This window comes from Ptychodera flava, chromosome 3 (genome assembly GCF_041260155.1).
Source record: "Ptychodera flava strain L36383 chromosome 3, AS_Pfla_20210202, whole genome shotgun sequence".
Lineage (NCBI taxonomy): Eukaryota > Metazoa > Hemichordata > Enteropneusta > Ptychoderidae > Ptychodera > Ptychodera flava.
This window is the reverse complement of record NC_091930.1, coordinates 47,405,274-47,431,310: the sequence shown is the minus strand read 5'-3', so window position 1 is coordinate 47,431,310 and position 26,037 is coordinate 47,405,274. Positions and strand designations below refer to the sequence as shown.

The window sequence follows — 26,037 nt, the reverse complement described above, 5'->3', positions numbered from 1 at the left end:
CCTGTGACTATATCAGTGGGATACTATAAAAAATTAAAAGACGGCGATAGTAAAGTCAATTTCCTCTGCAAGATTCAAAATGTGTCCACAAATCTCCAGACCTTAAAAGGAACGGTAAATTTTGAGAGTTCACATATCTGTTGTTGTCTGCGCTTGTCATGTTGTCGAATTCTATGAAATCGAAAGCAAAATGCACCGTAATTTTAATTAACATCCAGTCGCCTCCATTATCACCAGCGCTTCGAGAGTGAAACCAACTGGGGTTACGTAGACTTCGATTCGTATCCTTCCTAAGAGTTTCAATAGAGCACTGCGCCTGCGCTATCACGACGGAAAGGGATCGCGATAATTTAAATAGCTATTTTGTTTTGCATTATTTGAATGGCAGGAATCGAAAGACTGACATTAAAGAAGAGATTAGCGAAATTGAAATAACTCTTATTTTCACAAGTGTTAAAACTTTACTGCCAAACAAAAATGCCGTTTATTATATATTTATGAGTTGTGAAACTTTCCACGTAATTGATCCAGCCTGGGTTGAGTTCCATTCTGTTGAGGTTTTGAAAATGGCAAAAATTTCCATAAATTTACACACTTCTTGCTCACCTAACTTAAGTATGAATTCTTGTCATGCTAATTTCGGGTTAACAAGACGGTGATATAGAGCTAAACATGTCTTGTAACGTGCAATGCACTGTTAACTTTAGAACTGTAATATATCATGTATATGGTCATCACGAGAAGTTGCATCACGGGAATTGGAGAGATCCCCCTATAGAGGCAATTGACATTCCGAACAAGTGTCGGTACGTTAGGACACGAGTCTGCAGTGAGTGTCAAGCGAAACAAAAACATAGCTCCGAATATCGTTTTCAACCACCTGTCGTAAAAACCTCGATAGCATTTAAAAAGCGCTTTGAACGTACAACCATTTTGCGGTCATGTTGGAGACCATATTGACTACAGGAAGTGACCTTGGCCATTTCCTTGGAAACACATTAAACTTAGTCGTACCCAGCATAGTTTCGTGTTGTATTTGTCTAATCATGTGACTTTCCGACCGCTTCCGAGTACACGTTCTGATTGTGCGCGGACACACCTCTTCAACAGTGTAGCCAGTCGGATATATTTCACTTGTGCACTACCACAGGTGCCTGGAGTTGCCAGTGTAGTAGTATACATAGAGAGAATGGGCCCCTTCCCTCTATGTATACCACACAGCACAGTCACCTGTGGTCTATTTCGCTCTGCGTCTCTTCGCCCCATAGACGTGTGTACATTATGCCTTCTTCTCAGGCATAATGTACACACGTCTATAGGGCGCATAGACGCAGAGCGGAATAGACCACAGGTGACTGTGCACGCAGGTAACTCCAGGCACCTGTGGGCACTATCGGGCCCAGCAGGTTGAGCACAGCATGCTACATGGAAGTGAACAACTACTGAACTCTTTTAATTCTGTCAGCAGAACTGCGATATAGGACTGCCTAGGCATAACATTTTATGAGAGACAATAAAAAAATGTCGGCTGTTCGCCCACTCAGCAAGATTTGTATGTAAAAATATAGAGGAATGTATGACGTCACAAGCACCAATGCGTGTACATACATGCACAGAGAACACACCAAGAACCAGACGTCACAGGCATGGCAGGTCTGTGATTTGGATAGAGCTTTATTGTCATTTTTTTTATTTACAATAGATTGCTTTCTGTAAATTGTGTCAAAATTCATTTTTGTTTCGCAAAAGCAAGCGACGGATGCGCCACATCGATATAGTCTGCGCTACCGACTGGGGTATGAGTGACGTATGTACATGTGGCTGTTACTAATTGACCCTCGAACTACGGACTATAACAAAAACAAAACAAAAACCGGGTGCAATGTTTGAAGGACGCGATTCCAAATATATGTCGAAAAACTTTTTAAAAAAATTCAACTACATAATGATAAATGTCTGTATATGGTGAGTGTCAACATAGCTAATCGACCCCCAGTGTAGTACTGTGGCAGGCTTTCGCTTTATTCGGTCCGTAATCTCAGAAGTATACGTTTTTCCTGTCTATTATTTGAGCGATTGACTTTGTCCAGGCCTAACGTTGTCCTATTAGTGTAGTTACACCTATGCATTGAATTAACTGCTTGTAACTGAGTTATATGTAAGCCTGATCAAAAAATATCCAATACAAAACAGACTATGCAATATTACGAAATTCAAAAACAAGATTTTGACTGAAAGTTCGCCTTAGCAATAACACGTTCTACTTGTAAAAATGTTCTTCAACATGCTTATTTGTTTTCGTGTACCCACGGATATTGAAAAGGACACATTTTTTAGAAATTCTCACACGGTTCGGGACTCGTTCTTTCTGGAAGGTTCGTCTGTCGATACCTGTATCGCCTATCCTAATACAGAGAAGACACTGATTCAAATCACAACGCCCGTGGAAATTGTTAAGACGAGCCAAGCAGCCGACTACAACTTTTCAATATTCAAGCGAAAGTGACCTATGTAGACGGCCTATTCAAGTGTCTCTCTTAGTCTATATTTAATATGTATGTATATTGAACTTATTTATACGGCATTTCGTACAAATTTATCAAACATTCGTCCGACGTTACGTCTAATATCTATCCCAAACTTAGAGAGCCGGTGGTAGAAAAATTGTCTAGCACGCCAACAGATTTCTTTTATTATTTAGAAAATTTCAAGAGGGCAATGAAACTGTGAAGTTTTGATGATCTGACACCCCTACGAGGCAAATACGATAAGTGTCATCTGCAAAACTTTTCCAATCTCTCGCTCGTGGTTGTTGGGAGAACACGGAGTGCTATCAGTGAAAGTCATGGCTACAAGAAAGTACGCCCTCGACTGCAAACACTTGCACTAAATTTACCACATCCGTCGCACCTCTGAAGAACCAAGTCGCAGAAAAACAATGGTAACTATTAACCCTTTCACCACTATGGTTTGAACCAATCCCATTGTTTTCTGTTGTAAAGTTGGGCCTCTAGAGAGGGAAATGGGGTAGAAGGGGTTAAAAATTAACAAGGGCGATGTGACTTCAGGATTCAAGTTTATATATGGTTTGGAAAACGACATCGTGCATCCCAAACATAGATGACGATTTTCATATACAAATTTGAAAGGAGCAAGGACATGTAGCAAACAACTTTGGACCAAGGCCAAGCTGTAGAGTTCTCAACTCAGATGAATCAATGACCTGATTCAATAGCAGCTGTCCAAGACATCCAACCATGTTCTCAGCCTGTAAAACCGGCGATTAATTCGTTAAGCATGTACAATATTCCGTGGATTTTGCTCACGCAGTAAGCATACGATGTTAGCGATGATGACAGGTCTTTATGTAAAACTAGAAAAAATGGAGAGAGAGAGAGACAGCGACAGAGAGAGAGAGAGAGAGAGAGAGAGAGAGAGAGAGAGAGAGAGAGAGAGAGAGAGAGAGAGAGAGAGAGAGAGAGAGAGAGAGAGAGAGAGAGAGAGAGAGAGAAAGCTCTAACAAACAAACATATCAGAAGATCATTCTAGCAATGATCGTTATCACTAAAAGAAACCATTTGATGGATAAAAGCATTCTTTGTAACATTTTTGACAAAAGTATTTCTTCTCTATATGAGCTGTGATTTACTCAAATCTCGGGTTCAAAGGTCAATGTTTGAAGGTTATTTCACCGAGACGAGTTTAATTGTCTGTGGAACGGCTTGTACTTCTCAATACTAGCTTTTTTCACACACGCACTGGATTATTCTTCTGTATTTCCCTGTCCGAGCATACACGCAAATTTCCCAGTGGACCGTGATGAAGTCAACTTCAGATATATCTTTTCCACATAAAATTGACCAAATTCTCAATCCTCGGCATCGTCTTTGATTATACTCCAAACTCAAATCACCGGCGGTCGCGGTTAATACTGTTCATTGTTCACTACATGCAATGTTTGAGTTTTAATACGCGTCTTTTGAGCCGGTTCTGTTATACTTCCTTATTGGCAATTACCTAATTACAGCTAGATTTTCCCAGACACGTCATAAAAAAGGCATTAATTCAATTCGTCAACGAGATATGACAACACATATTCTCCTTGAAATTGCTCTCAATCATAAACTATTTTACAGTTGATAAGAGAGCAATTCGTGTCTCTGACGTGACAGAACTCGAGTTCTTTGCAGACATCTTTCGACATTCCGGTCTGTTTGTTTGTTTGTTTGTTTGTTGCTAGGCCTGCTCTCCTCAGACTCTGAGGTTTTCTCTGGCGGCACGGTCGGCTTCCGCTGCTTCTGCCGCTGCCTTCGCTCGTGCTGAAACAGGATAGGCACAGCATGGTTATGTTGGACAATGAAAATAGCAACGCAATCTGATTCCAAATCAAAGTTTATAACATACATGCGAAATGCTCTTTTGTTGATCGAACCGACCAAATATCACTATTTTAGTATCAAAATAATAGACCGCTATTATTTGTTGCTAATAGTTAATAGTTTTTAGGGCGCGTTTATTCACATATGCTTTGATTCCATCGATGAAGAATTTCTGTATTCTCAAATAATCGACTTCTGTAATTTCCAAGATTAATTACTTGATAAAAGCAGTGTTCGAAATTCGTGGAAAATATCAACCAGTCAACAGGACTGGTAACTTTAAAAAGTTGCCTGTCCTGCCAAAAACTTGCCAGTCCTGATATTATGCATTGCAATTAAACATAATCACATACAAGTAAGAGTTACCTATACTGTAGGCCTAATAGGCTATTACCTTGTTTGTGAATAAATGAAGATGGAATAATCTTTCTCTTTAAATAACCTTCATTTGTAAACAAACATCAATTGCAAGGTACATACTGCACAATGCTTGAGTACTTTACTTTGTATTCACAATGCGTATTGTCAGTTTCTATGTATGACAGAATACAATCATAATATTTAAAGTCATGAGTCTGGGAGAGAACAGCTACACAATGTACAGTTTTGCATGAGCATGAGCGTTTCTGAATAGTTTAGACAGCTTATTAAATGTTGCAGTGTTCATCGATTGCAGTATCTTTTCCACTACCGAGTCACTTGGAGCAGCATTTTTTGCATCGAGGTATTGCTTGGCATATTTGTGCCCCTCTGAAGTTTCATGTGTTTTCAGAGCCTCGTGTCTGAGATTTGTAAAGCCTCTCACGAATGAACCATTCGAGTATGTTTTTTTGTACTTGTCAGCATGTTTTTAGTCAATGGGCGCGTACACAGTTCTGCATAATTTGCAGTACAACTTCTGCTGGCGGGCACTATTGTCGGTGACTAACCAATCTTTAAATTCAATTTTCCATGACTGAACAATTGTTCTCTTACATTTCGTGGCATCATACTCCCTGTTTGCCCGTAAGGTTTCCTCCGGTGTTCTTCGTTTAGCCGAGAGAGTTGCTAGATAATAGCGGTTCATAATTCCTCAAAACTTACCACTGCGCAATTACGTGTTATTGTCGATTGCCACAGTACTTTGAAACTCATGCAAAATCTACTTTGATTGGTTGATTTTCGAGGTCATGCGTCATTTTGTACAATCGGCTTGTTTCTTACTTGCAATACATGAACTGAGGAGGGGGCCAAAGATACCGTTGGCGGCGCTATCCAGGACGGCCAGTATCACATAACGGTCTATGAAGTATGATCGGCCAAAGTTAATTGTCGACCCCACGCTGAATTCAACCTGTCCGACGGACTGGTAACTTTTTTATTTTACCAGTCCGGTGGAAAAATAGCCAGTCTCGGACTGCCGGACAGGCGTTATTTCGAACACTGATAAAAGATCTAATAATTATAAAAAATACCGGCGAGGGTATTCTCTGAATGTCGAGAAAACTATTGTTTGTGAAGAGAATACTATCTATCTACCTTTCTCTCGGAGCTCTGTCCGGCACTGGTGGTACTCCTCATAGTTGATAAATGTTCTTAGCGACCAGTGATAGACACCGATCTGCTGTCGAGTTGCATCAGTGATTAGAGTTTCTTCCATCAATTTATTCAGCTTTTCCTGCTGGTACTCCTGCCACAGACACTCCAGGGCGTCGACACTTCGGCAGTCCATCACGAACGTGATCCCGCCGCTGCCTCTCTTGTTCCGCCCGCTCTCCCGGGCCTCGTTGTCGTCCTCGTCCGGGTCGCGCTCCGTCACCAGTCGGCCGAAGAGCTCCTGGTCCGCCTCGGACATCGTCTTTCCTTTCTTCGGCACGCCCCCCTTGGTGCGCACTTTCAAGCCGACTTCACCTGCATGAGAACGCAAGATTACTGAACCGTGTACAACCAAAGATAAATGCAGGCTCCAAGCCCGGCAGTGGCACTCTCAGGGAAAATGGGTACCCCCTGCCCCCCATGCGTGTTCCCCAAATATCACGGAAAACGGAAAGTTGTTTGTGCATCATCTGGAAAACACGATAAGGGGTACTTATTATGCAAAGGATGGCCGAGAAAGGATTAGAATAACCCTTTGAAATCTGATGAATAAAATTGTAGATGTTCAATACAGCGTTATGAATTGAAAATGAAATGTTCCAATCAGGATGTGATTATATACAATTTTTCCCCAAAACTTATCATGTTGCTCCAGACTGTAATGGAGGTAAGCTGGTACAGACGACAACAATAGACTACATTGATGTGTCACGACAATGCCATTGCTCTGTACAACATCGATACGTTGTAACTGTATTTGCAATTATCTCAGCCATTCCTAGATTTAATAACTTGGGGATTATGTTTTCTGGTTTGTTCCTCTCCTATATCTCTCATAATAAGGGTGTTTTTTGTTGAAACATCCAAAGTAAAGGAGTGTTTTGAAATTTTGCGGAACAAGCATGGGTACCCAGCCTTTCCTGTGAGTTGCCACCACTGAGCTATGTGCCATGGTGGCGTACGCTTAGTTTCAGTTGAAGCTAAAAAGTGACTGTGGTATAAAAAGAACACGAAAAACAGCAAATTCTGGCGCCTAAAATTGTATTTTGTCTTCTCTAAATCTATGCGCTCAATAACAATGCTCATTACTTATTTCACTAGCATGACATCATTCGGCGGTGAAAAATCCATGTACTTCATATTAAGGACGCCGACTTACATGGCCAAATGTTGATCGGGTAAACACGGAATTGCACAAATATTACCATTAAAACCAATGGCCATGTCCAATTTTCTGATCGTTATGAGTTGAACGATGTATAACGTCTGTACATTGACTATGTTGACTTTTAAACGATAGCTTCAGGGATTTTTAATAGCAACGCACGCGCTGATTACGACTGTTGAGTTTTCCATAAATAGTTAGAGTAAAGACATTCCCAAACCGAAATGTGAATAAAATTCAAGTTTTCTTGTATTACAGAAATCACCAGGCTGAATTTATGGTTTCTGGGACCACACTTGAAAATAATTGACGAGTTCTCACCGAAGCTTCTCTTTCGTTTCCTCTTGGCGGTGGCGCTCTCTTTCTTGGCGGCGCCAGGTGCGTTTTCATCGTTCTCCTCTTCAGACGGCAGTAACTCTGTGAAGCGAAATTCAAGAAATAAGAGGAAAAATTAACAGTGCGACAGGAAAGAAATTTGAAAAAAACTAATGTCTTTCACTTTGAAATCTTGTCATTCTACGGCTTACTATGGAGGATTATTTGGGCGGGAAAATGACCGAGGGCATTTTAGATGTTTTATGTCGGTTACTATTCTAAGCAGTGACTTCCGAGTGTATTCATGGTACTGCTATTCACATTTTTATTTAAAAATTCACAGAGATCCAAAATTTTCCAATTTTTAACAGGTAGGAATTGTCGTTATCTCTACTTTGAGACATCGGTAAAAGCCTGCCACCTGATTAGCGACTGCAAGGTAGAGGGACGACTGAAATTTCGAAACGCAATTTTTTCAGGTCCTCAAGTGGCATCGACGTCGTTGGTGGTGATGTCACCCATTCCTGTACGAATATTCACCTCGCTATGAAAATGCGAAGCGGCTGTAACGAAACTCAGTAGACCTGGGGGGGGGGGGGGGGGTTAAGGGTCATGAAGGTACAGGAGAACCGATGATTGTGCTCTTTGAGTGCCATGTCGCTTCCGCGTGCAAAGCAGGCCATTGAAATTACCGAACTGTGTGACCTGAGCAGACCGACCTGTGACCTGAGCTGTTTGCAATGAGCCGTAGCTTGGCAATGTGAGAATGCGTGGGCGTATGATGAAGTAGAAAAAGCTGGGCCATATTTTGAATACGACCAGCATGATCATGCATATGTGTACACTCGCTTGCGGGTTACATTTAGGCGGCTACGCGACAAGCAGAAGTCGACCCGGGCAGCGGCCTTCACTCTAACCTGCACAGAACTCACTCCCCAACATTTGCTTTTGAACTTCAGCAGTACCTATGCCATTTTGAGAGCTCACTCTTTCTGCGTGAGCCGACATAAAATTCAGTAATTTCAGGCACTGTATATGTGACCTAATTCCTCTATTGCATACAGCCTGTTACAGTTGTCTTGCATTTTAACAGTTCAATAATTTTGATAAGAACGGAAAAAAGAAAACAAACGCTAAAACTCTCTGCACAACCTACTTTTCGTGCTTACACGCATTAGGCAAAGTTCTTTGCTTGCCGTCCTGGTGATGGTAGATTTTCAGAGGAAATTAAGAAAACAAATGTTACAAATAAAAATACTATTTAAAAAACATGAAAATTTAGCTTATGTTTATACACTTGTTTGTTTTTCTTCTGTGATTGTTTTTCCCCGGCTGGCTGGTAAGCTTAGGTTTTTCAAAAATCCAAGGACGGCAAACAAAGAATTTTCTTTCAATGGCCTTCCTCTATAAATCCCACGTCTTTTGACATTGCTTCGTTCACTTTCGTTTCGTGTTTGAACGAAACCCGTTCCTCGGGCCATAAGTCTCCCCTGTGGCGTCATTTAATATATACATTTATAAAGTTGACGGTATCACGCGAATAATTGAATGACGTCATTATTTTTATAAACGGCATGTTACGTCATTTAGGCCTTCCTACATAACTTTACCAGTGACCTGCCATCGAGGGAACGTTACACAGATTTCACTTTAACAGCGCTGATTATCTTTCAAAGACGACCATGAAATGATGACATATGATATCAAGACATCACAGCTACTGTAGGGGACCGTCGTCAGGTTGTCGCATAAGTTCAAACACCGTCCGGACGGTGGTTCAAAAGGCGAAATTCATTCGTTTACGGGGGAGGGGTTCGACCTCCATTCAATTGGCGAACTTTACTTTCGGCACTTTTATTTAGTGATCACAGGTTCTTTGTAAACAAAAATTGCACACTCGTGGCATCAAAGTTTAGAGTAATTGTTTTCTACCTCGTTCGTGTCCCTAATACAATATACCGACAGTAACATTGTATCCTAAACATTCATCAAGTTATGAAAATAAAAAGTATTATTTTTAAATGTGCTAGAAGTGTCTGCCTGCTCTAACCACACCTTGTCATTTCACTCTCACTGTGTTGACAAAACAACACTGAATACTGCTGTCTTCACGAGACGCATAATTCTCAGTACATTGTTCTCTCAGGCAGACATCAACATTTCGCACTTTTGAACTTTCGTTTAGGGGAGGGGGTTTTGATCTAAACGAAGAAATTTCGTTTCTTGAACTTGTGCGACAATCTGAGAGGGTCCCTAAACCTTTTCATGACGAATGGAAGGACTGAAAAGTGGTGGTGCAACTCAGCCATCTTGCCATTCGTCATCATCTTGAAGTGTACGTTTCGATTTTTGAACATAGACGCCCTAAGACAGGCAAGAAAACCCAATCTATGAGTCCTCTTTCGCTTTATTCTTTGCAGCTCTCCCTGCCTTTAGTGTATGCCATATCTCTACATCTGATATTAATCAGACTAAAAAACAACCATAAGAAATAGAGTCACTGGCATTCAGGTGTGACTTAGTTACATACTTGCGATGATTGAAGTCATCCGTTCTTCCGAGGGTTCCTCCTCGCCACAAGCTCGGAGCATCAACTTCACGAACTCCCTGTTCTTTTCGGCGATCGATCGTCCTGCGTCCGTTTTCAGCGCCTCCTTCACTTCGATGGCTTTCCGCCTTGCAGACTCGTAGCTGTCGAAGATGTCAATCATCCTCTTCTTCAGAGCATTGGTGCTCGTCTTCATGCTGACTGCCAGGTCCGATTCGAAGGGGCTGAGGTGGTCCTTGATCATGGCGTGGCAGTCCCAGGCCCTGGGCACGATGATGGGCACGCCGGCTGCCATGGCCGTCAGCGCGAACTGCAGCGACAGCCCGGATCTCGGAGCCACCAAGACCACGTGGGATCGGTTCAGCTCCATTTTGATGTCCTCCTCGTTTGGCGTAGGTAGTGGGAACACAGTCACCAGAGGGTCTGGCCGCAGAACCGAAAGAACATAGTCCTCCTTGGCCGCAGGTACCCCGAGGATCTTCCACTTGAACTTCCTATCCGGGCACGCTCTGGCCACTTTATTGATGGCGTGAGCCAGGATGTTGATAGCGTCCAGTTCCCGCAAGTCATCTCCTTGAAGAGCCGACAAGATGTGAATCTCTTCATCTTCGGAAATCTTTGGATTTGGCTCCAGGGTGTAGAATTCACATTCGGGCAAGGGAAGGAGAGGATGGTGCTTGGATTGGAAAACGTCACTGTACCTGGCGTGGAAACACTGGAAGGATTTGCTTCCAAACGAAAAGATGGCATCAGCTGCCAAGCTTTCCTCCACAAGTAGCTCACAGCGAACTATGAATTCGTCCAGGTCGTAGCCAAGCGTCCTAGGGGTGGCGTCGTTCAGCGCCCACATGTTGACCAGGAAGAAGGCGGCAGTGGGGAACAAGGTGTTCTTGATCCTGAGAGCCGCGTCTGATGTCACAAGGCCGTAGCCAATCACAACTTTGATCTCTTCCAGTGTCTTGAAGTCGGGAAAGTACACCTCGTGGGCGAGCAGCCAGTCCGGGTGAGGCTTCCTAAATCGCAGACGACCCTGGGGGTCGGGCCGTATCAACACCTTCACGCCAACTTTCTCGGCCTCGGTTTCGATGTCGGTGTTGCTGTGCAAGATGGTGCAGTATGCATCCATTCCCATGGCTTGCACCATCCGGGCTATGAGTCTCGTAGCAGCAGCGACTCCACCATGGAGAGCACCTCCCCACCATTCGTTAACTATTAGTACACCGGGGGCCATGTTGCCTATTTGAAAAAAAATAAACACATAAATAGCAAGAGCTGTTCATAAATAAGCGACAACAAAATATAAAACATACATCCGCACATACATACATACATACATACATACATACATACATACATACATACATACATACATACATACATACATACATACATACATACATACATACATACATACATACATCCATCCATCCATCCATACATACATACATACATACATACATACATACATACATACATACATACATACATACATACATACATACATACATACATACATACATACATACATACATATTTTACAGTGTAATAGACAAGCTTGTAATGCCGCTGTGAGGGGTGAGGGACAATTTCCACTTCTACTTGAGATCAAACTTAATATTGTTAAACACTGGCATCATATCGTACAACTGCCACATTGTAATCTTGCTAAAGAAGCTTTTCTGGAGCAAATGGTAAACAACACTAACAATAGATCCTGGTTTAACTGTTTAAGTGCTTTAATTAAAGACAATGGAATGGACTTTCTCCTTGATAAAGCTCCATCACTTAAACACCACAAAGTTATAACTGGTTTAATGAAAACAAATTTAACAAACAATTATGAAGTCTTTTGGGAAAAGTTGATCACTGATGAAAATAGTAAACTAAGAATGTATGCCAAATAAAAACGTAATTTTAGATTAGAACCCTACTTAACACAGTTGCAAGGTGAGAAAAGAAAATTGCTCACCAAACTTCGCATTAGCAATCATGATCTATAGCAATTGAAAAAGGGAGACACACTGTTCCAAAAACCCCAATTACTGAAAGATACTGCAATCAGTGTAACACCAACAGTATTGAAGATGAAACACACTTTTTATTAGTCTGTCAGAAATACAAAGTCCAAAGAAAGTACTTTTTCAGTAAAATCAATTTCCCAAACGACGATACTGAAAATCAGCTTATTTCTCTACTAACAAAACAAGAGTTATCTTTTAATGAACAACTTGCTGATTATATTTTCACTTTATATAAACAAAGAAATACCTAGTTATATTTATTATTAGCTACTATTATTATACTGTAATACTTTATCTTTATTGAAGAAAATTTTAACTTATTTTTGTATCACACTTTTATTGCCACAAATGTGATGTAAATCCTATATTTACAAGCAAGCAATAAAAATATTATTATTATTATTATACATACATACATACATACATACATACATACATACATACATACATACATACAGACGCCACAGACTCACCATACAAGCTCTTTTTGGTATTTATATACATACCAAATATGAGCTAATGATTGGGTATGATATCAAATATCAAATTAAAATCTTCTATGCCTCATTCAAGTCAGTTGTAGGCCGATAACTACCAATTGACTGAAGGGATACCAGCAGCAGTTGTAGCTTTCGACATTCGCCTCGCCAACAAAATACATGTATATCATGTGCAATATGCAGATAAATCGTTACAATAACTATTTTTAACAGTGTCACCAATATATTGGTCTATACACTCTCAAAAATATTTGCTTTCTTTAAAAGGGATGGGTCGTCCTGTCTGCGGCTGCGCGACTTTGCTGTTGATAAACATTGCCTCTTCCCAGAAACTGGCGATGAATGTCGAGCAAATGTCAAGCAAATTCAGCATATGATGCGGTGTTCAAATTACTACAGGATTTTGCATAAAACTTTACTTGCGTCTGTTCGTCTATATGAAGCTGCTTCGGCCCCGATCAGCAGTTTCGGTACTGCCGCCATTTTAAATGTTTGAATATGCATCCGAGATATTGGATATGTTGTGCCACAGCAACAGACACGGTATGGGTGCCATACGCGCAGCCGCAGACGGAACGATCCCCTTCCCTTCAGGTTTTCTATGAACTACGAGTATTGCGGGTTTATAACATTTATGAAATATGCGTGTGGGATTATGAGGTTGCTATTTCTCATGAGGCTATCGTGAAAGCATTGAGTAAATGTAATCTTCTTTTTTCAGTCAGAACTCAAAAATATTTCACTCTCCACAGTGCAAACACTAAATTTCTTATCTTAGGTATTTTGATTCGGGATCAAGCTAGTAATAGTACCGGATGTCAGCATGCGCTGATAAGCAAAAACTCTCTTTAACGATCATTAGAGGAAGTTAACACAAAATAACACATTACAGCACTGGGGAGAATGACAGGATTTAGGGCGTTTTTACCCGGAAAGAACATAGACAAAGAGTGAATAGTTGACAAAACGTTCACAGTTAAGCTTGTGTGCGGCCTCGAAAGTGAAAAACTTTAACATTTGCTGAAACTTTCCCCAATGAAATTTGCAACCATACTCTTACCAAAACATGAACAAAAATCAGGGTTGGTCATGCTAAGTCTGGTACTAGAGAAATTAACTGACATTTACTGATACTTGAAATTCAAAATGGCCGAAATTCCTGTGTTATCTCTATGGATAAAAAACAATTAAATTTTCGAAAAACAAAGATAGTGAAAATATTTCTTACTCCAGGAGCTTTAAAGTGAGCACCAACAAGTTGTAGATCAGAAACAAATGTACAAGTTTGGAAGTCCGAATATCTGTCCCCGACGTGCATGCTTCCTTAAACAGCCGTTATTAAAATCTGAGCAGTGCAAAATGTACTTTACGAGAGTTTTGTCATTTCTTTAATTTCTTGTTTACAAACTGGCCTTTGAGTTCAAACGTCTGGTCTCTTGGCATGCAGTTAGCGTCAGTAACGAGACAAATTGTAAACGGTATCCATAGACTGAATAGTTTTGACTGACAGCTGACGTGACCTGTCGGAGACGGTAAAATGCCACTCGGGTCACGACCTTTCGAAAGCTGTGTAGAATTTTTGCAGAAATGTCACGAACCTACCAGATATCAGTTTAGCTAAACTAACCAAACAAGTTACTGACATATTACAGGGCAGCAAATCACAACTTGTTGCACTTTAAGTGTTTTTTTCCGTGTTCCGTGTTCCGTATTATTTTCTTCCGTGTAAAGTGTCGGGACTTCCATATTGGTTTATGTTCAACCGACACCCTCAGCTGAGAAATCAAAGGCTAATTGGTGACGTATATTTTGACAGATGCACACCAATATGGCGACAAGAAATCATTTTTGTTTAGGTAATATTGCACTTTACACATTGGCAAAGCCAGAGAATGACGCCCATTCCAATATGTGGGCAGTTGAGGAAGGTACTTCTAGTGGACGACAAACACCTCAAGTATTGCTACAAGGAATGCCACAAATAAACATGACGACGTGGCAGTGTTTTCAATTGCCGGTGCATGCAACATGATATACGCTCTGTATTGAGTGTAATTATATGACTGGAAAAGACAAAATGGTGGAATTTTTACACGATATTGTTCACTTCATTTTTGACAGAAGCGACCATCGGGGTTGGGTTCAATGGATTCAGGTCATATCCTCGATGGGACAGAGGGTCGAATTTTCCACTGACAATGTTTCTGCACAATTATCATTCTATCACTGTACGGAGTTCAACGATATGCGCTTAGCAGGATACCATTCCTAGAGTTACACACGTAATACCACGCCATGACGCAATCATTTCACTTCAGTCAGTTCCTGTCGTCACGCTAACGTCATTCTTTTTCAATCTAATTCATGATACTTGGCAAAGAATCTGTGACGACAGCATCAAGTCGTTTGTAGAATTTTTACAGATCGTCTTCGAAATGCTTCTAATTCGCGTTAACAAAGTAAAGCCAAAGACACGAAAAACAAAACAGAACACGTCTAAAAGTGGCCAAGATGTAACTTTGATAACGATCATTACACTGAAACACATGAATATTAATGCATAAAGACTTGTTGAACACGATTGGTACTAATTTGGGATAATTGGATGGTGAAGTAATGTCAGTTTAGTCTGCAAATGTAAGCTCATCTGGGTTTTTTTTTTAAGTTATACACTTGTACTTTATGAGTAATTAATATTGCAACATTTAGCCATAGGGCACCTAACACTTTTGAGATATTTGAAAAATATGAAAATCCAATTCTCCAAAATTAGTTCTAATCGTGTTTTATGGGTACGGCTGTACGAAATATTGCTAAGTTTAGATTCATATTTCTGCTGTCCGTCACCTCGTAAATTCAATGACAAGAATTGAAATATTCCAGAACACTACAGCAGTCACCGCAAGGGTCAATCATGTCACCACACAATGCGCTCACGTGACCTTCTTTTGATTTACAGAGGTACCAGTTTTGTCCTGTGCCGAAGCGAGGTATTTATTGAGCTGTGCACTGACGTAGGCAATCGATAAACCCACCTGCCTTGGTTGTTACGTGCAAAGAGCCAGTTAGCAGAGAATGGGAAAAAATAAAACGGCTTCTTCACGCGTTTGGAGCTATACGTATGCACGCCATTGTGGCCGATGAGGTTGAGGTCACCGACGAGGAGCGTGCAGGCTCGATTCCATGACGTCACGCCAAAGGCGTCGAGGAAAAAAACTCGAGGAAAAAAACTATGATCCACCCCGTCGTATACTGCAACACCTTTGAGGAATGCCTGCTCGTGCGTGGGCGTTGGGCAGACTATAGAACATGGCATCTGTAGACGGTCACATAAGGACACCATTCACGAAGTCTTGAAGTTAAATATTAAACCGTTGTGGCACTAATGGCAACCGCTTACGTGACATAACATTATGCAATGTTCATTGTTGGCTGTCTCATAAACTGAGGAGTTAATTAGCTTCCGCTTCAATTAATTTTACAGAAGCTAAAAAATGGCACAATTTTGTATTTTCATGTGCGTGTGTTAAATACATACGAAAAATTGAATTCATAATTAAAGGCGATGATTGAAGTGAAACAGTACCACTCAGTCAACCCATGTTGACATCATGGTACAATGTCTGACGTCATGGTTTGATCGATCAACCACAATGAACAGTTCAGCTCTTGCTTCACGATATGTAATCATCATCCATTCACGTTTGACGATGTTATCATTATGATGTATCTTCTGTGTTATAAGTAGTTTCACATTAGAGAGATAATCTCTCTCTCTCTCTCTCTCTCTCTCTCTCTCTCTCTCTCTCTCTCTCTCTCATACGTTGCACATCTAAATAAAAGTGCGATGACACTGTGTTAAGAACTTCTCAAGTATGCTGAAACCAACCTATCAGCCAATTACAGAAATCATGCAGCATGCATTTAGGATACAGTCGGCAGCCAAACAATGCATTGGGAAAATGTACAGTGTACACAGAGTTCTTTTTTTTTTCAGAAACTAAGGCCTGCACATGCGATAAATCTTTACTTTCGCTTTCAATGTTCGGTGTTATGATCGGCCTTAAGATGACACCTCTCAGTTCCTCCGATCAATGTTTGTACTATCGTCTCCTGTTACTTTTCATTGACTTCGTTTATCTAGGTTTATTCATTTATGTCATTGCCAAAACTTCAATGTGGGCTATCACTTTATTATAATATAGGCATTTATCAGAACATTCAATATTTGGGGGGTTGTTTTTTTGTTTGCTTTCTCAGTAAAACGTCTAACATCACACGGAACAAATCTACAATCAGGTCATTAAGGAGGTCATCATAAAAGCGAAGAATTCAGAAACTGCGTTTTGTCAAATCGTACACCTTAAAACCAAACCAACTTAGGCTGACAAATTGTTCGTTGATATTAGAGCTCTCAATGGATATCTGTGATAACAACATTAAAATCAAAATAGAGAAACAGTCACGAAATTACAAAACTTAATTGCAACTTTAATATATATATATATATATATATATATATATATATATATATATATATATATATATATATAATACATAAACAATCATAATCAAGAACAATATATAATACAATAATTTACATATCATATGTATACATAGAATAACATAAACTACACATACGCATTTACAGTGCTCGATGCCAAAGCAGGGCCTTATCAACAATAACAAAATATTTCAAGTATACAATGCAACATGGCGTTTGATATTAAAAAGCTGAATTGAATGTTCCAGAGTCAGAGGTTACGCATGCGCAATAAGGATAACAGCATTGTACTTGGCGTATGTTGTTTTTAAATAACATTGAAACATGTGACCGATTGCTCGCACTATCGAGGTAACATAAACAAAATACTGAAGTCATTGCCCAATTTTCGCAGTCCAAATCCGATCAGTGTGGTTGATATTGATCTAAGCAAATTTGTTAAAGCAGTAAATTTACTACACATCATGAACCTGGGACGCTTAAAAAACGACCAAGATAATCAAAAAACGAATGTATCTGAGTGCTAGCTTTGCGATCATAATGGCCAGAACTGCAGAAGCCATGTTTCCTTGGCTACTTTTCATTTTATATGTTGTGCAGAAATTTGCAGTGAACGAAGCTCGTTTGAAACCGAACTCAGACGCTCATGAAAGATTTGAAGCCCTGCAGCGCTTGGCCAGTCGGCCAGTTACTGGTTAACAATTAAACAGGAAGTATCTTTATAAAAAATGGTGAGGACAACAAGCTTGCTTTGACGGTGTTTATACTCCATGTCGATCACGGCGGGCGTTTTGGTAGACCTAATCAAAATCGGACACTTTTTACTTTTGTTAATCGCCTTCGATAGACACGGTTCACTGACGTCAACATTGCCGTCGGTGAGGTATTTGAGGACACGCAAAACTATGACGTATGACATATTGGATAATCCCCGTGCCGTGAGTGATTCTGCCTCGACCCCAGACCATGGCGTAGGTGTCGGTGTCAAGTGTTGACGATTTCGAAACTCACCTAGAAATGAAGGTGCCCATGTACGGCTCTGAAATCAGGCAATCCAGGAGAAATTCCCATAAGAGGATAAACAGTCTACGGGTCGTTCATTTCTCCATTATAGCTGGCGCAATTTCATCGCAAACATTTCTTCGTTGGTAAATAGGTCACGTGACTTTGATCAGCCCATGTAGATGTCAGCGCTGTGCAGGCGATGTGGGCGAGCTTGAAATTAGCATATGGATTATTGAAATGAAACAAACATGGCCACTGAGGGCGCCTGTCAACTCTGTGAGCTATCTGGCCAGTCAAGGCCAGTGACTCGAGAAAAGTAATATTCACTGAAACTTAGCTTGCTAAAACTCCCTGTACACGCGACCACATTGATACTTCTGACTTTATTTCAATTGTCAATACTGTTATCGCTTATTACATATGTAGGGTTTACAAAATGAATGCTGAGAAGTCTGTCTAAACTATCTTATGTAAAAGGCCATCAACAACTTGACCCTGTACTTTTCAGACACGCTTTACTACCTATATTAACAACATACAGAACCGCACGCACCAGACTCAGAACCCAGGAAATATTTCAAAAGCAAAGCTTGTTATAATTACAGACAGTTCTACTGTCGTTAATACAACTTTAAAAATGTGTCAGATATTTTGGTTCTGTTACTTTCCATGCTTTGTTCGAGAGTTCGATCTTCTTAGGAAGCCTTCATTATTTTAGGCGGGGGGTGAAATGTAAAAGTTGACTCCCTCAAAGTATTCATTCCAAAATATGACCCCTCTCAATTTGTCCATTATGAAATGCAACCCCAGGTCAAAACTAATTATCCTATAATAGATCAATGTAGCCAAGTCCATCAAGATGTGGCGTTGGAATTTAATAGCACAACCACGTAACTTTGACATATCGGTAACTTTTGGCTATATATATTCTCCGAATTTTGCTCTGTGTTGTTAACTCCAGTTTCTTATTTTACTCCCAACGGAATCCTAAAACATTCAGTATATTGGTGGTAAACGTAGTCTCCATATAAGGCACGACCGTTGTCATTGTCAACAAATTAATTCAAATCCGGACTTGAATTAGTTTTGACAATAACAATGGTGGATGCATACATATTGCCTTTGTTGAGAAGCTAAACACTTGGAATTTAATCCTGCTTTTGGAAGTTGAACAAGAAAATGAAAGTGATGCACAGAACACAAAAATACTGATAAAAAAGCGATAAGTTACCCATAAAGGAGCATTAAACTGTGTGATCTGCTTGTCACGTGTCAAACCGGTTTTTCTGTTACAGAATATCAAAATGGGCGTGTCTGTCATTCAGTCTAGTCTTTATTGTAGCGTGATTTCCATGTTGTGCACTGTCCACCAGATCTCCTCACTTGAAATACTTCTTTGCAACTTCACTGTCATCACTTTTTCCAATATCACTGTCATCATTTTCTGAAGAATTTTCCTTTGTTTCACCAGCTTACTCCTATCACTGTGTCTTCTGGTTTACTGTCCTCGTCCTCCCCCTCTTCTTCCTTGCATTTATAAAATTAATGTTACCGACATACACACATGCCTAAACCGTGTTGTTTAACTATTGTTACTGTTTTGTTGACTTTCGTGTTTGTAGGAACCTCGAGTTTAGAGGTAACTTGCGTAGAATAGCGCTAACAGCTAACAAGGTATCCTTAATTCGGTGGACGTTTAACCCTCTTTAAATAAAGATTTGTACTTTTCGGAGTAGGACAAGAAAATGTAATTAAAAGAACACTTGCACAATAAAACTTCACGATGGGCAAAATAATCAATATTTTGTCCCGCTGTGATTCCATATTTTGTCGTCTTTTCCAGCGTCACGATGCATTTTACACGACATTCTGATAGTAACTTTTATCAAAGTGGTTTCATACAGTTACCGTCCAGGAGTCTGCCTTGTTTTGTACTCTGAAACAGAAACACTGTGTTCCAACCATGGAAGTAAAATGCTTCAACTGATGAAGTTGTTGTACTGTATCAAGTCATCTCCATTGGACTCCTGCGAGTCACCATTATTGAATTCATGGTCGCTGGGAAAGACGCTGAATGAAAGTTTCTCAGACGGATAAAAAGTAATAAAAACAATACAGAAGTATTTGCAGCTTTTTCTCGGGATTTCAATAGTCCAAATTAGCAAAAGTATTAGGGCAATTCCGAGAAATAAATCATACTATTTCAGTTGACCCGAGGAAGCATGTCAACTGTGATTAAATGGTAACGGGCGGTATTGTAGCCATCTAGTCATTAGTTGTGAAATAGACTATGCCGTAACCGGCTATCGGCAAAGTTCTTCCGATACGTATAATACATTTACAACACAAGACTTTAAGCATGTGACTGACTTCATGTCAAAGTCAGTGCATTATGAGTAGTCTAAATTTTTGTTCTTGTAATCCAAATTTTAGAAATTCTTTGGCTAACTTGTGCTGCATCTCGCAAGCTATCATCCAATTGGTGGGCTGAATCTTACCCTTATCATTGAATTATATACAATAGACTCCCTAAGTAGATGTGAATAGTGACAGTGGATCAATGAGACATCACCTTCCGAGCTAGCTGCACATCAGCAGGAATTATTCTTACATTACAAAAACAAGGGCATCAAAACGGTGTGTTGGGGTTTGCAGTGCAGGGATCAAATTTAACCGAAGCGCTTACAGACAAACTGAACGATCTGATATTTTAGCTGCCTCGTCTCCAACAGAAATGAAATCAACAGAAGTCTTCGACACCTGCAGCTTCGCTTTCTCGCCAGTTGTGTCGAAATTTGGAAAGACTTGTCGTCGTATAGAGTCAAAGTTGATAATGCCACGCAAAAAGCCCCTTTGTCATTCCAAAAGTCATTACTATCTTGATATTATTATGAACCTCGACCTCAACCACACACACACACACACACACACACACACACACACACCATTCTTCAATGGCAATGCAATGTCACAGCAAGACGATCTACTTCTACCAAAATACATTTTATTAAACTTGTACTGTCTATTGTATAAACTATTTCAGAAATATAAATGCCATCGATTCGACGATGACTTGAGCCATGCCTACAGGTAGTAACTGTCATAATACAATAATGGCAACTTAGCTATAACACGTAAAATAAATATAAATATACATTTACGACATGATAAAATTATGCAAAAGACTGTGAAATTAAACACCACTCATTTAACATTCACTTCTTTTATTTCTCAGTGAACACGATTGGAACTAATTTGGGATAATTGGATTTTCATATTCTTCAAATTTCGCAAAAGTGTTAGGTACCGTATGGCTGAATGTTGCAATATTGAAAATTACTCACAAAAACAAGTGTGTAATGTGAAAAGAAAAGCAGATGAGATTACATTTGTCGATTAAATCGACATTACTTCACCATCCAATTATCCCAAATTGGTTCCAATCGCGTTAATCGTGTCTGTGTAGACTGTTCTTCTCGCCTTTAGAGTTTGTTTGCATTTTCTTTTCTCGTGATTGCATGCAATATTATTCATATATTTATTTATTTATTTATTTATTCATTTATTTATTCGGTTTATCTATTTACCAGTAACTACGAAGTTAAATTGTTGTAGTTCCCTTCTAAACTAGGTTGTCAGTGATGTGTATTCCCAAATAAAAAGGAAAATTGTCCTGCATATTGTGTATTGACATACAAACAATTCAAAATTCCGAGTAGTGGTCTTAGAGTGTCATAAGTTAAAGTGTAGATGTGATTTGCCCCTTTCAGAATATAAAATAAGTTTATATACATGAAAAATACTGGCCTGTCATGAGTTCTATAATCTGTCCATATCGCCGTCAAAAACCATGACAGCTGCTACAGGTATACACGAATTGCGGCCGTTCTTTGATCGTCTACGTCTCCAGTGGCGGCTATATGAGAAAGATTTCACTATCGCCACAGCATGCAAGGCCGTGAATATATACCATGAACTGTTAAAAACTGACCATTTTTTTTCTCGATTGACTGAGAACATAACGTGCTAGGACGCGAGTGATTCATATTACAGGCGACCATGGGGTGGTAAAGCCTTCACAGGACAGCGCCAAGGTCACTTGAATCGGATCGCTAAATTCAGGCGCGTCCCCTTGTACTGTCGGTCACGGTGTTGCTGAACAGAGTGGACTGTCTACTTGCCGTGGTGATTAAAACCACTGTGTTGGAGGCGACGTCAGTTGGTAGTCTGTGGTAGGCTTCGGCCACGGTGTCGGCAATGTGGGAAGACGCAGCCCAGACATGTAAGATTTGCTTGGACCATCCTTCCAAGGAATTACTGCTTGCCATGTTTACTCCTATGGGATAAATGTACAAGATCGTTAGGAACTTGCGATTAATCTTATCAACTACCGTAAAAAATATTTCTCAGAGTTGTTTGACAGAATCTTGTAACATTAACGTCCCATAAGCTGTATCTCTTTTGCATTTTACGTACAAAAAGTACCATCAAATCTCAGGGGATTTATCCGTGGTGATGAGCACCACCGATGAAATTCTGGCTATCACGGGCGGTATAGATATGAATTGGGTCTGAGATACGCACTAAGACATGTGATAAACCATCATGATGACAATCACAGCCTACCTTTCAACTTCTTTCTCAACAGTTTCTCAGCATCTTCCATCTCGTAATGACCTTTGAACTTCATCGCCCTGGTGACGGACACGCCCAGTTTGGTCTGAAACATCTGGCACGTGTAGTCAGTGATGGATCCGCCGTAGGGGAAGTAAATAACCTCCATTTCAGTTTTCAACAAGCACGCTCTGAAACAACGCTTCAGAAGCTCAAAACTGGCAAAAAAAAATGGAAACGAAATAGCTTTTGTCAGTGCGAGTCATGGATAAAAGCGTAAGTGGACTGTACATCTTTAGAAAGCTCTGTGCCATCATCACAAAATGTGGAGGCGTGCGTTTCGAAGACGGTGCGGTTTGATAAACAACAACGACGACAAATTATTTTATTTGCAATTGAGTCAACATTTTCGACTAACAAACGTTTTACAACCAGCAGCACGTGTGTTGTAAGTCGTATCGTAACTATTCACACGATTGAGACCATTTCAGTCGGCAAAGACGGGAAGTGTAATACATCTAGAACACTTGAACTGAAGAGAAGTTGCAGCTACCTTTTTCGAACAAATCTTCAAAGTATAAACAACTCAAAAAAACGGTACATTGTACTTTTCTGTCAACTTTTTATAACAAAGTACCGTTCCCAACGTTGTTGAATTTCATGTTCATACAAAACTCATGATCCACCACAAGCACAATTTCACGTACGCGTTAAACTTCGCGAGATTATTATTCAATTATCAAAAAGATGCAATTAAATATTATTATATTGCTTTTTAAGCTCAAATTTTCCCGCAAATTTCCACTGTCATACAGCGACTGTCGCGTTGGTAGTAAATCGTCCCCTTTTTTTACAAAACTTCGAATACATTCTCGGACAGAGTTGATTTGGTTGTCATGGAAGCTAAAACTGCGTTCAAGTTCCTGTGGTTGTTTCGTGATGTCTGTTTACAGACCTAGCTTGAATTAACTATGTGTTTTCCACGCATGCACTTGGATATACTGGAGAAGGAAAAATGTAGGCCATTTTAATGCTGAAACCAAAACACCCTCTAATGATCGAAATACATAAACAAGAAAAGGGGATATCGATTACAAGGACAATTGCTGGGAAATTGCATCAGCCACAACTTTGAGTACAATGAAGACAGTCGCATCGGGTGCGCCTCGCGCCTAGGCTCTCATGCATGTGAATTTTTCGAACAGACTAAAAGTGAATTCAATATTTACCTCAACACTTCAGATTCAACAGAGTTCCCCCCAGCGTTAGGTGTTGTCCATAGCCTCTTCGCTTGCTCCGACAGGTTCATCTCGGTAAACTGTCGTCTGGCCTCGTAATCGCACCGTATCACACCGCCCTCACTGATATTCATGACGTGTTTCTCAAACCTGAAAACCTCTCGAAGTCGAACGACGAAGTTTTCACCTATGTAGAGGTTGACAGGGGAGGCATTCCGCTGTCTCGTGTATACTTGTACGGCGTTCTTAAGTCGTCTGTTATCGTCGGAGACCACCGTAGAAACTAGGATGTGTTTTCGGCGGACGGGTTGGGTGAAACCCGTTAAAACTCCGTCGATGACACTTCCTGTGTTCGCTCGTTCGTCTAATTTTGGCCGTCATCGTATCTACATTGTTGCCGCTACAACCCAGGTTAGAAAGTTGACTGCGCTATCACATTCTCTTTATTCTTTTCACTTTCTCAGTATTGCGAGAGATTGCGTTCGAAAAGAGCTTTATACGGACATCAGTGGTCTTAATTTAGTAACACATATGATGGCGTCATCAACAGCCAATGGTAGACTGTCCTTATGACAGAAGTCTAAAAATAGGTCAACGTTGGTGGCGTCCCACAAGACCACCCGTTGAAGGCCGACAGTACGCGTGATACAACCACATGATGACAATCAGAACGTACCTTTCTGTTATAGTTAATGGATTTCAGGTCCTTTCTTAAATCCTATTTAATGCAACTGAATTTTTTCTACGATAAATAGTTGTACTTTATTCCAGTGATCGTAAATAAATCGTTGCCATGTAAAACCTGTTTGCTTTGAAATTGTCTGTGTATCAGTTTTTGTATTTCTCTTCTTTTGAAGGCGTTAATAACAACAACAACAACAACAACAACAACAATAATAATAATAATAATAATAATAATAATAATAATAATAATAATAATAATAATAATAATGACGATAATAATAATTAATGTTTTTGCTTTTATGGCCGAATGGCATAGGAGGTGGTAGCTGCACGTTGAGCTCTCAGTGTTCCCTGTCATCAAGATATTGCATACCAAATTGTTTTGACTAATAATTTCACTCTCTTGTATATTCTTTGTTTATGTTGTGTAATAAGGGTTAATTGGGAGGTACTTTTCATGCTAATGGTGGATTTGTCTCCTGTCGTCGGCGTACAATGTCATCATAAAAACAACGATAATTTGCCAGGTAAACCTGTCTGCGGATTTTTTTGTAAACCGTCACTGCACTCTCAACAGACCACAATGTTTTTGCTGTACAGCAGGTCACTCTGTGGAGAAATCGACGCTGAGCACACACACTTGATTTAGGCGAGTGCCCTATGGGCACCAGCCATGATTAGGTCTGCTAGGTGGGACGGGATGCCCACGACAGAAAGGCAAACTGTCATTCCGATGTATTGAGACAATTTCTAACTATTTTATTAACCACAAAATGAAACGATAAGAACACAAATGGTTGCTTTTCAAAGTACATAACGTGTAAAATTATATAATGTTAGTCTCTGATAACGGCAGAGAAATCATAAATAGGCGCAATTTTTTTTCTTGAACGTATCTCTTTATACATATCTGATACTGAACCAACCAAAGAAAGGCAAGAGAATCAAGACAACAAGGGAGGAATTTTTCAACCAAACTTGGAGAGTAATTATTAACCCTTTGAGTGCTGTAATTTTTCCCACCAAAATTTTACTGCCACATTTTACCAATCTTTTATGAATTTTTCTGACATTTTTTGATAATTTTAGACCAAATGGACATCATATTTTATTGGCTACAGTTTTTTATCAAAATTTTGACCAAAATCTGAGAAAAATGACTAGGGTTTATTTTATAAAGGTGAGAAAAATTGACGTTGGCGCTCAAAGGGTTAACCCTTTGAGCGCCAAAGTCTATTTTTGTCCCTTTATAAAATAAACCCTAGTCAATATTTCTCAGATTTTTGCCAAAAATTTAAGAAATACTGTACCAAATGAAATGTGATGTCCATTTGGTCCAAAATTATCAAAAAATTACAGAAAAATTCATAAAAATTGGTAAAATTTTGCACTAAAATTTTGGCGGTAGAAAACTTCCACAGCGCTCAAGAAGGGTTAAAGGGGACTCCGTATCATAAACTAATCAAAGGATAATGTAGTAATACTAATG

The 26,037-nt window shown here is 39.9% G+C and overlaps 2 protein-coding genes across 2 annotated transcripts; both read right to left on the bottom strand.

The window, feature by feature from the left end:
- Positions 1 to 1,654: 1,654 nt before the first annotated feature.
- Positions 1,655 to 18,182, bottom strand: LOC139130154 (uncharacterized). The gene is made up of 5 exons (XM_070695885.1): positions 18,019 to 18,182; positions 9,965 to 11,218; positions 7,441 to 7,536; positions 5,898 to 6,269; positions 1,655 to 4,319 (listed from the first exon to the last, which is right to left on the bottom strand). The coding sequence occupies exons 2-5, from the start codon at positions 11,211 to 11,213 to the stop codon at positions 4,252 to 4,254; spliced, it is 1,785 nt and encodes a 594-aa protein (XP_070551986.1). The 5' UTR covers positions 11,214 to 11,218; positions 18,019 to 18,182; the 3' UTR covers positions 1,655 to 4,251.
- Positions 18,183 to 20,996: 2,814 nt separating this feature from the next.
- LOC139130152 (AAC-rich mRNA clone AAC4 protein-like) lies at positions 20,997 to 24,332 on the bottom strand. The gene is made up of 3 exons (XM_070695884.1): positions 23,856 to 24,332; positions 22,639 to 22,844; positions 20,997 to 22,348 (listed from the first exon to the last, which is right to left on the bottom strand). Exons 1-3 carry the CDS (start codon positions 23,996 to 23,998, stop codon positions 22,131 to 22,133), a joined length of 567 nt encoding a protein of 188 aa, XP_070551985.1. The 5' UTR covers positions 23,999 to 24,332; the 3' UTR covers positions 20,997 to 22,130.
- Between the last annotated feature and the right edge of the window lie 1,705 nt (positions 24,333 to 26,037).

What these genes read in the sequence shown, in the direction of transcription:
- LOC139130154 (XM_070695885.1), bottom strand. Translation starts at nt 11,213, where the DNA reads ATGGCCCCCGGTGTACTAATAGTTAACGAATGGTGGGGAGGTGCTCTC. An exon ending in GAAACGAAAGAGAAGCTTCG is followed by an intron (nt 6,270 to 7,440) that starts GTGAGAACTCGT and finishes GTTCTCATGCAG; the next exon opens with GTGAAGTCGGCTTGAAAGTG. An exon ending in GACAGAGCTCCGAGAGAAAG is followed by an intron (nt 4,320 to 5,897) that starts GTAGATAGATAG and finishes ATCCTGTTTCAG; the next exon opens with CACGAGCGAAGGCAGCGGCA.
- LOC139130152 (XM_070695884.1), bottom strand. Translation starts at nt 23,998, where the DNA reads ATGAATATCAGTGAGGGCGGTGTGATACGGTGCGATTACGAGGCCAGA. An exon ending in GTTGAATCTGAAGTGTTGAG is followed by an intron (nt 22,845 to 23,855) that starts GTAAATATTGAA and finishes TTTTTTTGCCAG; the next exon opens with TTTTGAGCTTCTGAAGCGTT. An exon ending in GTTGAGAAAGAAGTTGAAAG is followed by an intron (nt 22,349 to 22,638) that starts GTAGGCTGTGAT and finishes TTTATCCCATAG; the next exon opens with GAGTAAACATGGCAAGCAGT.